The sequence below is a fragment of the Medicago sativa genome, chromosome 3 (assembly GCF_051527215.1).
Source record: "Medicago sativa cultivar Bolivia chromosome 3, Bolivia_mono, whole genome shotgun sequence".
NCBI classification, from domain to species: Eukaryota; Viridiplantae; Streptophyta; class Magnoliopsida; order Fabales; family Fabaceae; genus Medicago; species Medicago sativa.
The window spans coordinates 8,936,026-8,951,847 of NC_140751.1; the positions used below are offsets into that span (position 1 = coordinate 8,936,026).

A 15,822-nucleotide genomic window follows, 5' to 3' on the forward strand; every position below is an offset into this window, starting at 1 on the left:
TAAAGGTCGCATGCCTAGCAATATGACTGATCAATTTTTCAAAGAGAATTATCTCATTTTAAGAATTTCTCTTTTACACAAATGACCAAGAATTACTATTTTTCTCAATTCTTATTTTAACTGCCCATTACCCTAGTGACCCAACATAACTCAAGTAACATAAATTCAGATAAAAGACAATTCCAATCAAACAGAATGCTATGGACAATCTTTTTTCCTTTGGGTGGACAAGAGGGAGAAAGATTTATGTAAAGAGCAATCGGAAAAGGTTCCCTCTGGATGTCAATAATGGAGGAATCAAACTAGACTGCAAATATTAGCCATGTTTTGTAACTACATTCGAAGCCATAAATAACAGTACCAGCAAACTAAACAAGAGAGTTTACTTCTAGAGAGGGAAATACCAACCACTAAAAGGCATTAACATCAAAAAATTATCACCAACTTTTACCAATAGTCTCTCCACATCCACTCTAACGACTAGAGGGAATAGCAATCTTACCATGAGAACCAGTTCATCCTGAATTCTAAATTTCCATGTCCAACCAAGATTACTGGCAACTGAGCCCGAAACTTCCTTCTGATATATTTATTTTCATAAGATAAGTGAGATGACACGTTTCACCATAGAACAGGGAAAGTCAGAGCAGATTTTGTTTGAGAGGAACCAAAATAGAATTTCACAATCCCACCATATCACGACGCATTAACAAAATAATACCCAACCTGTTATTAATTAAAAAACAAAAAAAAAAGAGTAAGAACAGATAATGAGGTCCAACAGACACCTCCTTAAAGCTATTGCAAAACAGAACCTTTAAATTAAAATATAAAAAAATATGCACCTGCAAAAGATAAACCAGCATATAGGTAGTAGGCAGCGAACTTCAAGCAGTGCTGGCTGGGCATTCTCTCGCAAAATGCCCGGACTCCCCACATTTGTAACAGTTTCCACCACCGCCGCCTCCACGTCCACCACCTCCCCACCCTCCGCCTCCACCACCCTCCTGGGTGCACTCCCTAGCCATGTGACCTGATTCACCACACTTGTAGCAAGCCCCACCACCACTTCCGCCTCCTCGTCCACCACCTCCCCTTCCTCCACCACCCTCCTGGGTGCACTCCCTAGCCATGTGACCCGACTCACCACACTTGTAGCACGCCCCACCGCCGCCGCCTCCCCACCCTCCGCCTCCACCACCCTCCTGAGTGCAGTCCCTAGCCATGTGACCTGATTCACCACATTTATAGCATGACCCACCACCACTTCCGCCTCCTCGTCCACTGCCTCCCCACCCTCCGCCTCCACCACCCTCCTGAGTGCATTCCCTAGCCATGTGACCAGATTCACCACACTTGTAGCACGCCCCACCACCTCTTCCGCCTCCTCGTCCACCACCTCCACCACCCTCTTGGGTGCATTCCCTAGCCATGTGACCCGACTCACCACACTTGTAGCACGCCCCACCACCTCTTCCGCCTCCTCGTCCACCACCTCCCCTTCCTCCACCACCCTCCTGGGTGCACTCCCTAGCCATGTGACCCGACTCACCACACTTGAAGCACGCCCCACCACCACCTCTACCACCTCCTCGTCCACCACCACCTCCGTAGCCACTGCCTCCACTTTCTGTTATATTGCTTTCTTCATTTGTGCTACTTCCACCCCAACTTTTACCACCAGTCCCTCCCCATCCACTCCCACTACCAGTCTCTCCCCATTTACTCTCACCACCAGAAGCAGTTGCATTTTTCGCATGAGTAGAACCCCATCCAGAATTTTCATTTCCAGCTCCACCGTTGCTGGCAGCTGTGACTCCCCAACCACCTTTTTCCGTATTGCTTTCTTGGTTTGTACTGTTGCCGCCCCAACTTTTACCACCAGTCCCTCCCCATCCACTCTCGCCACCAGGAGGAGTTACATTCTTCCCAGGAGCAGCACCCCATCCAGAATTTTCATTTCCGGACCCACCATTGCTGGCAGTTGTGGCTCCCCAACCAGCTTCAGTTGTATTGCTTTCTTTGTTTGAGCTATTTCCACCCCAACTTTTACCACCAGTCGCTCCCCATCCACTCTCGCCGCCAGAGGGAGTTTCATTCTTCCCATGAGAAGCACTCCATCCAGCTTTTTCATTTTCAGGTGCATCATTATTGGCAGCTGTGGCCCCCCAACCACCTTTTGATGTATTGCTTTCTTGGTTTGAGCTGTTTCCACCCCAACTTTTACCACCAGTAGCTCCCCATCCACTCCCGCCACCAGAGGGAGTTCCATTCTTCCCAGGAGCAGCACCCCATCCAGAATTTTCATTTCCAGATCCACTATTATCAGCAGCTGCGACTCCCCAACCACTTTTTTCAGTATTGCTTTCTTCATTTGTATTATTTCCACCCCAACTTTTACCACCAGTCCCTCCCCATCCACTACCACCATCAGTTACTCCCCATCCACCCCCACCACCATCGTTGACATCAACGTTATCATCATGAGAGAAAGAACTATGACTAGATCCACGTCCACGGCCACGACCTCTTCCACGTCCACCGCTGCCACCCCACCCTCCACCACCACTCTCCTGGGTGCACTCCCTAGCCATGTGACCTGACTCACCACATTTGTAGCACGCACCGCTGCCCCTCCCTCCACCTCCACCACCTTCTTGGGTGCATTCCCTAGCCATATGACCGGACTCACCACATTTGTAGCATGTCCCACCACCGCCACCTCCCCTCCCTCCACCACCACCCTCTTGGGTGCATTCCCTAGCCATGTGACCAGACTCACCACATTTGTAGCAAGATCCACCACCACCCCTTCCTCCACCTCCACCGCCCTCTTGGGTGCACTCTCTAGCCATGTGACCCGACTCACCACATTTGTAGCATGTGCCACCACCGCCACCACCCCTCCCTCCACCACCACCCTCTTGGGTGCATTCCCTAGCCATGTGACCAGACTCACCACATTTGTAGCAAGATCCACCACCACCCCTTCCTCCACCTCCACCTCCACCGCCCTCTTGGGTGCACTCCCTAGCCATGTGACCCGACTCACCACATTTGTAGCATGTGCCGCCACCGCCTCTCCCTCCACCTCCACCACCCTCTTGGGTGCATTCCCTAGCCATGTGACCAGACTCACCACATTTGTAGCATGATCCGCCACCACCCCTTCCTCCACCTCCACCACCCTCTTGGGTGCACTCCCTAGCCATGTGACCCGACTCACCACATTTGTGGCATGCCCCACCACCACGACCGCGGCCGCGACCACCTCCACTGTCATTGTAATCTGAAAGGCATAGAATAGATGAGTCAGACCAACCAAAGTACACAACAAGAAATGGAGTAAAACTAACAATATTGGATTCTCCTAGAAAATAACATGTTCATGGAATCTAAAATCCTCCAAATAAAAGATGAAGGTTTGCCACTTTCGACCGGGTATGTTTGAATGAGTAATGATAACGCATTTGACAATATGATAAAAATAAATGTATTGAAAAAGAAAAAAAAAACAAATAATGCACGACAGTGGAAAAACTGTTAGAAACAAATAAAAACTTAAAATTTGATAACCGTGCAACAATATTTATGAAGATGAAATTTGTTTAACATGTCTAAAACAAAATAGACACAAATGTTTCGTGCATGTATGTAGTTTAAATCTGCCATTCTTAAGAAAAGGCCATGTCATGAAAATAACCACTATAGCATGTAGGGAAGTTGATCCACCATTGACCACTGTTGAATAAGAGAGAAAAGAGAGACGTATGATGAAAACCGTGTGTCAGAATAGCTCAACGAAAGATTTATTATATAGGAGTAAAGTAGCTTAGAGACTAAGCTATGATATATTTACAGAATGAATATTCAACATAATATTCTATCCTAAGTAACTTAGAGAGTAAGCTAAAATATATTTACAACGTAAATATAATTATTTACTATTTATTTATATATCGACAACCACCATATTCATGTTCGGCATCCATCCAATTTTCGAAAGATAAGCAATTACTAGCACAGGATTGCTGTTAAGAAGACAGCTTAAATGGAGCATACTCATTTTATTTTCTAAACTACATTCAATACGCATTATATGGAAATACGCATTATATGGAAGTATGATCTCATGATGCACGTATAAGAGCCAGTAATATAGAATATAAGACATGGTTTCTTGGAAAAATAAGAAAGACTCGTTATGTTTATTTAGTAGTGAAAAGAGAAGAATTCGGATAGTTATAGGTTCATAAACAATTTTAATTTCATAAAGCTATAAAAGAAAAATAGAGGAATAATGCATGTGAGACATATTGTGGAATGAAAGAAAGCTTTAGTACGAACAAAAAATATCAAGTGCAAGAGATTGTAGTAATGCAAAGTCTTTTACTATCAAATGAACTTTGAAAACCTATAAATTTGACTAACTCCCCAAATTTAAAAAAAAAAAAAAAAAAAAAAAAAAAAAAAAAAACACTCTTGGACATAAATTTAACTAGTTAAAAAAAGTGTTAATATAGAATGTTAGTTCAAATAAGTAGATACATAGATAGAGATCTTGCTTTACCTTTTGATTGGTCCTTTGCTTGTGGAACATCATTGATATGATTTTGAAAATATCCCATCACCTGCTCAATATTGTTGAATACTTGCTTCCTGAACTTGAATCCTTTTGGATGGATAGCAATAAACTCATGATGTGGTTTTGTACTTCTAATGTAAGACAATATGAAAAGGCCAGGATGCTCATATGAAATGCCAATGCCATATGGTATCCTGTTTGGATGTTCCTCCTTCTCATGTTTTAATAGTTCGTCAACTTCAGCTTTTGTGCCCTTCTTAAATTTTCGGAAATTAATTAAATCTTTCAGATGAACTACCAATGGATCGAGATAGAGTTCAATAACCTATTGTCATAGCAGCAGAAATTATTGACCGAACAAACGAAGTGAATTTCTATATGAACAAGTAGAAATCAAAAATCTTCTCAAGGTAATCAATTATTTATGACCAATTTAAAATTAACTGATGGTTCCAGAGTCTATCATAATCAAACACTAATGACCAATTTAAAATTAACTGATGGTTCCAGAGTCTATCATAATCAAACACTAATTACCAAACATGTCCTGAATGTATTGCTATTTATTTATTTGAGAAGTGCAAGCAACACTCTCTTTTGAACACTCTCACAAATACTCACTCTCTTATTAGTTTAAATCATTGTGGGTCTACACTTTGGAAATAGAACTCACACAAAGTGGTGGGACATACATTGGTTTCATCCAATAAAATAGTGAGTGATAGAGAGAGTGTTGAAAAGTGAGTGTTGCTAGCATTCCTCTTATATATTTACAGTGCAAAATATATGTATTTGATGTGTGATTGTACGCGCACGCACCAAATCATGATATCGGAAACCATAACCTGAGAAACAGTGACCTTCATATCATGACTCATTGCACGACAGAGCACAAACACACATACCGAGAAAAGAAATTTCAAGAGTAATAAACTGATTGTATGAACCCAAACAGTGAAGCACCATACAAAAAACAGAAACATCTAGAGGATAAAGCCATCTGATATATGAGTTAAAGACACTGACCTTATCTATGTTCTCAAATATTTCGTCTCCTACTTTTAATGTACTCCCAAGTTCAACTAATCTATTCATATCATGACTCTTCCCACCTTCCACAATGTCTTTGTGTACATAAAGTGCATCAAAAAATTTAAGAGATAAGGTCAAATAACATAGACCCCTTGAACTTGGGTGGAAAATATATTCCCCGACAGCCTTATCTGCAAGGAACTATTCAATAAAGAAAAGATGGAATAAATATCAATGATGTTCCTGGAAATGGAAACTTAAATGAACACAAATATCAAGCAACAAATAAGTACCTCTTTTGCTTGATCTGCAGTTATATTCTGAAAATGAGGATGAGAAATTTTTCTAGGCAAGAAATTTTTCTCAGCAAGATCCTTTTTATCTGTTGACTCTTGTAGACTTGGCAGGATGATATTTCCTTGACAATAATAGGGATCCATGTCACGAAAACTTTGATCGCCAACACTCTTAAACTCACTCACTTTAGATGTCAGATTAACCTGGCATCTACTCTTATCAATTAGTTTGACCTTGCATTTAAGCACAACACCTTCGCGCAATTTTTCCGTTAACGGCATATCCCCAATATCATCTGAAAAATCCTCTTTAAACAGTACTCCAGATATTCCAGACTCAAGCTCACAGAATGCCTGACGAGCCAGTACACGACGAACTGTTGCCTGAACTCTTTCTCCTTCAACCAGTGCAACCCCCCTTTCTCCAGTTACCATATAGAACTCATCATCTTGAGTTGGTTCCTGAAAAGGGCTCCTGGGATCTTTAAATCCATGGAGTAGTTCCATCCTTATGTCCAAAAGAGTGGCCTTTTTGCATTCACCTGTTTCTGTTTCAAGCCCATCTGCATATTCATTTATATCAAAACTCTCCAGCAGTTTTGGATCATTTTGAATACATTCAATTGCATTCAATTGCGTATCATTGGCATCAGCATAATGTCTGGTAACAACAGCTCTAGCTAATTCCTCAGCAAGACTATATGACTCTGGATGAATTCTTGTACGGTCAAGGACATTGCCAGCAGTATCAGCAAAATTTGGGTCATCACAAGAAACCTGTAAAAAACCAACAGCGTTGCAGAAAACCCTTTTTGTTTTCAGTCCAACTTTAGCCAAGTCCTTTCGATTTCTCACATCTATACCTCCAAGTAATTCTCTGAGCAACATACCAGCTTTCGTGGGTCCAAGACCAGAAATGAACTGCAAAGGTGCCAACAGCCAATCATGTCTACTTCCCAAATTTATGTCTATACCTACTTGGTTTGTAATATCTATCATGATCCATTCGATCATCTCCATCTTCTCATCACTTGATAGGAATCTCTCCAGAGGGTCCAATTTCCAAGACAGTACCTCTTTATTGCCTCCACAGAGTGTTGCAACCATTGCCAGTGGATTAAGAAGGTAACGTCCAAGAGCCACAGCTCTCTTGACAATGCCTAAATATTTTAAAAAACAGAACCACCATATAATTATCCAAAAAGAGACTCTTAAATGTTAGGAAAAGGAAATGGATGCAAGAAAAAAAACAAATCAATTGATTACCATATTGTCTGGGAAACTGGCTCGTTGAAATCTCTGACTCTTCATAGAGACGAGGCAAACCTTCATCCCCCAATACAACTGTTGGTAGTCCATTCATCTCTTGACTGGCGTCTTGAAAATTGTCCTCCGACATCACGGAAATAATCTGATTGACAATAATCAAATAAAACTTGCTAAATTGCCGTGTCAACTAACAAAATAAAGGTACCAACTCGTGTGCATAATACAACTAAAATAGCACAAGTAACACTTAGAACCAAAGATAATTAAGATACAGCATTGCATTACGTTTATCAACAAAGTAACAATAAGAACCAAAGATAATTAAGATACAGCATTGCATTACTTTTATCAACAAAATAGTTGTTCCTGAAAATGATATTATAAAGGAGAACATTAATAACCTCTGAAGGCATGATTGCAAAATGCAGAAATTATAGTATAAATTACAGGAACTGCAATTCATTAAGGTTTTACTCAAGTAAACGAACCAAGCCACATTTTCATACTAATGTAAAATCTCAATACAATATGGCTTTCAAAAATGTGACATGTGTGACTATATAAAATATGTATTACGTTATAAAACAAATTGTTAAAAAAAAAATAAGGGTATCTCACAGAGCAACGGGGATTATACTCCACAATGCATCCCACACTAGATCAATAACCAGTATTAGCCTTAGCATCAGCAGGACTCTTGCTTTCTTCCCCATGCAAACCCAAAGAAATCAGAATATATGGCATGCCACCCGGGACACTCCTAACTCTGATACCACCAAATTACTACTTCTATCCCACATGCCACCAAACTACTACTTTAAACCCTAACAACGGCTCTACTTATAAGTTCCAACTCTAATAACCCGCTTGGGTTGGCCTGCGGTGTTGGCTTGGGAGCTTGGAGTGTGCTTCTCCTCAAGGTCTCAAGTTCTCCCTAGTTCCAATTTTGGTGGGCTAATTTAGCGTCTTCAAAAAAAAAAGTTCTAACTCTAATAATAAAGAACAACCTATAATCCAATACCACTAAACTACTATGTATAACCCTAGTACCACTAAATTTCACAAAGGTTTAGCATTAGCATCACATTATACAAATAATGAAGTTTAGCCTTAGCATTCAGCAAGGCCCTTGCTTCCTTCTGCATGAAACCCGAAGAAAATATGAATAGTATATGCCATCCTAACCAAAGCAGATAGAAAGGGAAAAAACAGAGAAAGAAACAGCAACAAGAACATTTACGCATTGTAATGTCTCATTTGGGACCTACAAGAGTACATTTAGGTTCCCGCATATCAGTTCAGGATACAGTAACAGTTTCACTCTAGCCATAAAATGTCATCACTTATTGGAGAGGCGGGAATAAAATCAATAATACAAATAAATAGGCCCATCCAGTAAGACGCAAGAGCAACTTACCTCATTGATGTCCTCCTTCAACCTTATACAGGATGCATTGGCAGCTCCTAATACAATAACCTTTGGTCGATGAATTGATAGGAACTTGAGGACACAATTCTGATCCCTTTTTCTGCGCTGCTGGTCATTGATATTCTGAGATCGCAATGTCAGAGACCCAGCATGCATCACATCAACCAACTCGCCTTTCGAATCCAACATCACAAATGTTGTACCTGGCTTACCATTTCCCCAACAACAAGCCACTACTCCGCGCTCTTTTGCAGCAGCATTGTCGTTGTTTTGATACGGTGCCACAGAGACTCTGTTCCAAAATTGCATCCCATATTTCATTAGTGACCAGTTTTTAGCCTTAGCATTTAACAATGCACGTGCTTCCTTCTCCATAGAAGGCAAAAGAAGGTTTGAAATGGTATCCTGCAGGATTAATTTACGCTGCTCATTCCAAAGTTGAGTAGACGTTCCTTCACTGTCTTTTAGATAAGCATCATTGCAGACTGTCATCAACTCCTTTACTGCATCTTCAGGCAACTTTATTTCAACTTTAAGAAGCTCCTCTTCTTCGGCCTTCTGAATGAGAAGCCACTGAGAATCCTCGAACTTCAAGAGAGGTTTGTCCTTCAGCCACTTAAATCCAGCAAATTCATGAAAGGAATCTATTGCTGTATTTCCTTTCAATGTAGGGCTAGCTGATACTAAAGCCTTATCCATAAATATGCTGCGGACATACTTCCTGAAAGGTATCTCGCAGCTTAACATCATGGAAGCCTGAAAAATAAAACTACAGCGTAAGCTAAGTCAATTTAATTTGATAAACTTATGAAGGGCCAATTGATGAAATCAACAGAATACCATGTGTCTGGCGCCTTTAAGTACAGCTTCTAAAGTTTGAAAAGTTTCACCCGTATATATTGAAGCCATCTCCTCTGGAGATTCCTCTGGATCTTCTTCACTAACCATTCCCTAGTGTCCAAGAAACTCTCCAGTTATTTATCAATTAAAAAACAAATGGAATTATGAAAATATTAAGGCATGTGCGAACAAAAGCCAAAATTTACCGCTTCGTTAAGAGTAACTAAAGAACCAAATTTCTCGGGATTTCCAATTTTCCTAGCAAGTGAAGACAATCCTGCCTTTCTACAATCCGAATAGTATGTCTTCATCAGAGGCCTTTTATAACCACTGCTTAAGAATTCATCAGCTGGTGGAAAATACAGATTAAACTTCATATCAACATCATCAATATCTCTCTCTGTTTCAGCCTTCTCGAGCATAATGGTGATCGAGTCAAAAATCTGCTTATGGAAACTGGATTCCTCAGCAAGGAAAGACATTTGGCATTCATCCTCAAAATGCTTGTTGTAGTATCTTTGGAGCATGTTCTTCCGCTTCTGAAGATGTAGCCATTTTATATCCAATTCCTTGATTATCCAGAGTATCTACACCCAAAACGAACCCATTTCATCATGTTCGTATTTTTGGAATACCTATAAGTTCTTTCATTCACTTAATTTGCAATTTTAACTATTTATATTTCTTCTTATACAATACATAAATCCTTCAAAAAGGAAATGTTGACTACTGTTTGTTTAATCCATAACATCCAACCATAAAAACATAAAATTTAAAATTACCTTGTGCCAGTTCAGTTTAGGGTTTCCCTCACCATCATCCATTGATGTATTTTCCGAATCATCCTGTTTACCATCTTTCAGAAGAGTAGGGCACTGTTCCTTACGGTACATTGCAACAAACGGAATCTAAAATGTAGAAAAGAAACATTAGAAAACTAAAGGAATTTTGATTAGTGTATGTAAACCAAAAAAGTAATTTAATAATGTGATTCTTACATCATATTTCTTTATATGATACAATTCCAAGAACCTAACAATATCCTCCCTGTTTACTGTATCAACTAGTCCACAGGATTTGGCCTCGCTGAACAGTGGATTTATGTTGGACACAAGTTGACGTAGTATCCAAGAACTTTCTTCTTCGATACTCATTCTGTCAACCGGAAAAGATCCTACAGTGTCCTCAATTATCTGTAGAAATTAAAGATGAATTAAATTTATTTGAATCAAAATTATGATTAACAACAGATATATTAGTAAATAACAAAAACTTTGAAAGCATGACCTGCATCCTCTCAGGTAAGTCTGTATCAGCTACAGAGTTGCCCTCTCCAGCTACGTGCATATTTTTAGGATCACCAGACGCTGTGTGCTCTTTTGGCAGACCTGACTTGCCAGATCTTTGTTTGGCTTCTTTTGAAAGCAAAGATGAATGCTTCATGTCTTTAAACTTTTTTTGTCTATAAATCAAGAACAAAATCCAATATTAAAAGGATACTGACTTACCAGTCAAAGTTATGACATTAGAACAGAGAGCCAGTATAAAAAATATCAGTATGTAATCCACAAGCATTCATGTTGTTACTCGTGATACAATAGTATACCTGAGAGAATCTCCCTTCCCATAGACAACAGGCTCTTCGTCCACGATAAAATCTGACATATCATCATCTTCATCTTCAGAAAAATCATCAAAAAGAGATCCTGAAAACCATGGATTATTTAAATCAATTTACAAACAATAGCACAGGAAAATAACTGGATGAAAACTGAAGATAAGTTAGGCACAATTGTTCCAAACAAATTGATGATTATCATGTCAAACTTGTCCAACAAGCAGGCATCATATGATACTTCAATAATCATAAAAAAGGGAAACAAAATAAAGGATGATAAAACCACAAGCTGATACTAGTCACCTTCGTCAGAAGAATGTTCCATCGGCTCAGCATCTACGCCGGACTTTTTAAGCCTTTTCAACTTTCCATCACTCTACAAAAACCGAATGAAGAAACATGATAAATAATAACAAAAAGCAATCACTCTGGTGCTTAATTAGAAATCACCGAAGTACCAGTTATAAAGAAGCAAAAGCTAACCATTTTTCCTTGATTCAAGCGCTTGTTCTCACGGATTAACTCAAGATCATCATCGTCAAGAACAATGTTTTTTGACGATCTCCTGAAAATGGGTGATAAAAACACAATCTTGAGTCAATGCTAAGCAATGCAGAAATGTCAACTTGATGCATTAAAGGGCAGGAAAATATAACAACGTTCTCTTTTTCTTCTTTTGTGCTTTCATAGGATTGTCTTCTTCGCCGCCATCTTCTTCATCTTCAACATTATCAACTAAAAACCCATCAACCTCAAACTCATCCAAGTCTTCATCTGCTTCACCAAGTCAACAAAAAATAAATCATCAAATATTGTTCCAGCAACATCCTCAATACTACAGTCTTACACCACCTAAAAATCATACATACTACTCAAGCTAGACACAAGAATACTGTATAATTAAAAAACTTATGAAACCCATCACTCTAATAATACAGATAATTAATTTGGATAATTATTCTCATGTCCATGCATGTGCTTGACAACAACTAACAAAAGTTTTTTTATCATATTTAAAACAAAAATTAGCATTATTACATTTTTAATTATTTACTTGTACTTCAGAAATCACAAAAATAAAACCAAAGTTTGTTATCATATTCGAAATAAAAATCGCATTTCAATAAAAAATATATATATCGCATCATTACATTTTTCACTAATACTAAAGATTGCCGAAAATTGTTTATCATATTTAAAACAAAAATAGCATCATTACATTTTTTTAACTTGTATTTAAAAAAATCACAAAAACATAGTTCAAACATCGACACATGCAATAATAACTACAAAAAAAAGAAAAAATCCTACAGACTGAACTCTTCACTGAGCTAGGCATGGCAACAAAACCCATACCTGTGGTTACCCACCCGAACCAAACCCAATTTGACGGGTTTTCCCCGTTTTGACTGGGTTTGGGTATGGGTTTGGGTTTTCCCCGATTTCAAAACACGGGTATGGGACGGGTAACGGGTATATAGGTACCCACCCCGAACCCATACCCAAACCCGTCCCAAATGCAGAAAACTATTTTATGTTGATATGTCATGTTATTTTGTTTGATAATTGCCGTGTTATAAAAGCTACCATTGATATTTAAAGGAGCAACTAAATCAATCGGTCTAAAAAATGTTAAAGTGAACATATTGTTGGATAATGCAATACAATATTTCACTAGGGGTTGCAAAAAAACTTATATTTTTTATTAAAAAATATTATTCAATGCGCGGACGGGGATGGGGCGGGGATACCCGAACCCGTTGGGGACGGGGATGGGGTTCAATTTTTCATCCCCGTTGGGTATGGGTAGGGTAACGGGTAAGTATATGAGAATCGGGTATGGGGATGGGGAATGTAAAACCCGTCCCCACCCCGCCCCATTGCCATGCCTAGCTACTTCACAGTAAGAGCAGTGAATAAAGCTGATCGAATATAATTTCATGGCGTTTAAATAAAAATTGTCTAATCATATTCTCTAATTAAAATTGCATCATTACATTGTTCACTTAAACTAAAAAATCAGAAAAATATCACCAAAAATTGTTTGATCATATTTAAAATAAAAATAGCATCATTACATGACAACTTCTACTGAATGAACTCTTCATTGAGCTACTTCACAGTGTGACCAGTGAATAAAGCTGATTGAATCTAAGCTCATGGCATTTAAATAAAAATTGTTTAATCATATTTGAAATAAAAATCGCATCATTGCATTTCTTTCATAACAGCATCGCTAAATTTTTCATTTGTACTTAAAAAATCACAAAAACTAAGCTCAAACATCAACACATGCAACAATAACTACAAAATAAAATAAAAAATGAAAACTACTTCAGTGAGAACAGTGAATAAAGCTAATCGAGTCTAAGTTCATGGCATTAAAATAAAAATTGTTTAATCATATTCAAAATAAAAATTGCATCATTCAATTCTTCACTTATACTTCAAAATCACAAAGATATAATGAAAAATTGTTTGATCATAATTAAAATAGAAATCGCATCATCACATCTTTCATATAAGAACATCGTTACATTTTTTACTTACACTTAAAAATCAAAAATATATAATTACATTTTTTTCACTTACACTTAATCACAAAAAAAAAAATTAGCTCAAACATTAACACGTGCAGCTACTTCACAGTGAGAACAGTGAATGAAGCTATTCGAGTCAAAAATCGCATCATTACATTTTTCACGTATACTTAAAAAATCACAAAAATATAAACAAAAATTGTTTGATCATATTTAAAATAGAAATAAATCATTACATTTTTTTAAGAGCATCGTTACATTTTTCATTTATACTAAAAATCAAAAAATATAGTTACATTTTTTCACTCATACTTCTTTTTTAGACGAAATTTTTCACTTATACTTAAAAATCAAAAAAATATAGTTACATTTTTTCACTTATACTTAAAAATCAAAAAATATATAGCTACATTTTTTCGCTTATGCTTAAAAAATCACAAAAATTTAGCTCGACCATCAACACATGCAACAAAAACAACAAAATCAAAAGAAAAAATTGAAAACAATTTCACAGTGAGAACAGTGAACGAAGCTAATCGAGTCAAAGTTCATGGCGTTACCATCGTCATCAACAGTAGAAGCTAATTTCCTCTTCCCTTTCCTTCGAATGCTCTCTGAAAAGCCAAAAAAAAACACAAATCAAACCGTAGAAATGAAATTAGCTCAAAAAAAATGGATAATAATTGAAAATTTTGAAATGTGTGAAGATAGAGAAACGCAATGTGAAGATTTTTGAACCTTGTTCATCATCTTCGGGTTGAGGATTTTTTCGAACTCTCGCCATTGTTGCTCGAAATGGAAAAACCCTAACTCTTGAAGAAAGGGTTTCGGAGAAATGAAATTGGTGTGATTTTGAGAAATGAAAAGAGTGTGAGTGAGAGAGTGAGGAATGTGTGAAGTTATAGAGATGGGATTTGGATGTACGATCGTGTCCTTGGGGTTTTGAGGTATTTACGGGTGTGTGCCATTGGTGAAATTGGGAGAGAGGGGTATGTTAGTCATTTTGTGGGTGAAGAAATTTGGGTTTGGTGTCTAGTTTGTTGGAGGGTACAAGTGGCATTGTGCATGTCACGCTTCCACATGTAATTATTGAATAAAGATAAAGATAATAATACATTTAACCAATTTAAATTTTTTTTGTGGTGATTTAACCAATTTAAATATTACCCCCTCCGTTTTAAAATGAGTGTCGTTTTAGCAAAAAAAAATTGTTTCAAAATAAATGTCACTTTCAGTTTCCAGTTTAATAATAACTTTTTCTTTTCAATTATACTCTTCAATTAATACTATGTTACACTACTTCCAAAGTATTATTTTTCCTTTAATGAAAAGCAAACCAATAGTTGATTAGGATAATTTGGTAAAATTGCTATGACATTTGACTACTTTATTCCATTCCTTAATATGTGTGTAATTGGCTAAAGCGACACCAATTTTAAAACCGAGGGAGTAAATGATTAACGAACTTTATCGAACGACAAACTGTTAAAAGAGAATTTGAGTTTGATCATGAGTACAACAATTATGTTGTTTAGGTTTTAATTAATTTTCAACTGAACACCGGATTAAAAAAATCTACTTATTGTGTGTTTGGTATAGCTTTTGCATCCAAGAATCACGGTGAAACACATCTCCCAATGCAAATTTTAAAGCAAAAACCAAACTCTACTAATTGTAACTTCTATGCAAACCGAGTTTTTTTCAATCCCACCGGTACACCAAACACAGGCTTATTCTAAAAGTTAGAAGTTAACACTAAAAAAATAATAAAACACTTTTTAACATGCATTTTAAACATTATTTTAGAGAATTTTAGATTGGTCAAAATCTATAATTTTATATGTGATTCACCATACGAATTTTGACCAGTCAAATAAGTAATTCAATCTAAGAAAGAAATATTGTTGGTGTTGTGGGCAAACTAAATATGGTATGTTTTTATCCTTAGTATAATTTCAATAGTATAACAATATTTATTTCCTTTGTAAAAAAAAAAAAAAAACAATATCTATTTCTTAAATTGTATTACCAATTTTACCAATACAACTAACAAAGATGGTTTAGAAGTTGATTGTGCTCTATCTAATGTAAAGGATATGGTTTATTAGGAATAATTATTTCCTTTGTAAAAAAAATATATATTTATTTCTTAAATTGTATTACCAATTTTCTCAATACAACTAACAAAGATGGTTTAGAAGTTGATTGTGCTC

General features: G+C 37.3%; 1 protein-coding gene across 2 annotated transcripts; it reads right to left on the minus strand.

The window, feature by feature from the left end:
• Positions 1–186: 186 nt before the first annotated feature.
• On the minus strand, positions 187–14,481 carry LOC146935478 (transcription elongation factor SPT6-like). Of its 2 annotated transcripts, none has more exons than XM_085750671.1 (18): positions 14,348–14,481; positions 14,170–14,223; positions 11,729–11,843; positions 11,553–11,634; positions 11,373–11,445; positions 11,058–11,157; positions 10,739–10,913; positions 10,450–10,644; positions 10,234–10,359; positions 9,658–10,038; positions 9,452–9,562; positions 8,600–9,367; positions 7,180–7,324; positions 5,911–7,073; positions 5,612–5,818; positions 4,571–4,910; positions 846–3,289; positions 187–726 (listed from the first exon to the last, which is right to left on the minus strand). In XM_085750671.1, exons 1-17 carry the CDS (start codon positions 14,391–14,393, stop codon positions 888–890), a joined length of 6,483 nt encoding a protein of 2,160 aa, XP_085606797.1. In that variant the 5' UTR covers positions 14,394–14,481; the 3' UTR covers positions 187–726; positions 846–887. The 2 variants fall into 2 exon arrangements, with proteins under 2 accessions (XP_085606797.1, XP_085606796.1); XM_085750670.1 differs by having other exon boundaries at positions 11,729–11,846.
• Between the last annotated feature and the right edge of the window lie 1,341 nt (positions 14,482–15,822).

Coding starts and splice junctions, on each gene's coding strand:
- LOC146935478 (XM_085750670.1), bottom strand. CDS start 14,393: ATGGCGAGAGTTCGAAAAAATCCTCAACCCGAAGATGATGAACAAG. Junction 14,224..14,347: donor ACCCGAAGATGATGAACAAG/GTTCAAAAATCT, acceptor TTGGCTTTTCAG/AGAGCATTCGAAGGAAAGGG. Junction 10,645..10,738: donor ACTTACCTGAGAGGATGCAG/GTCATGCTTTCA, acceptor TAATTTCTACAG/ATAATTGAGGACACTGTAGG.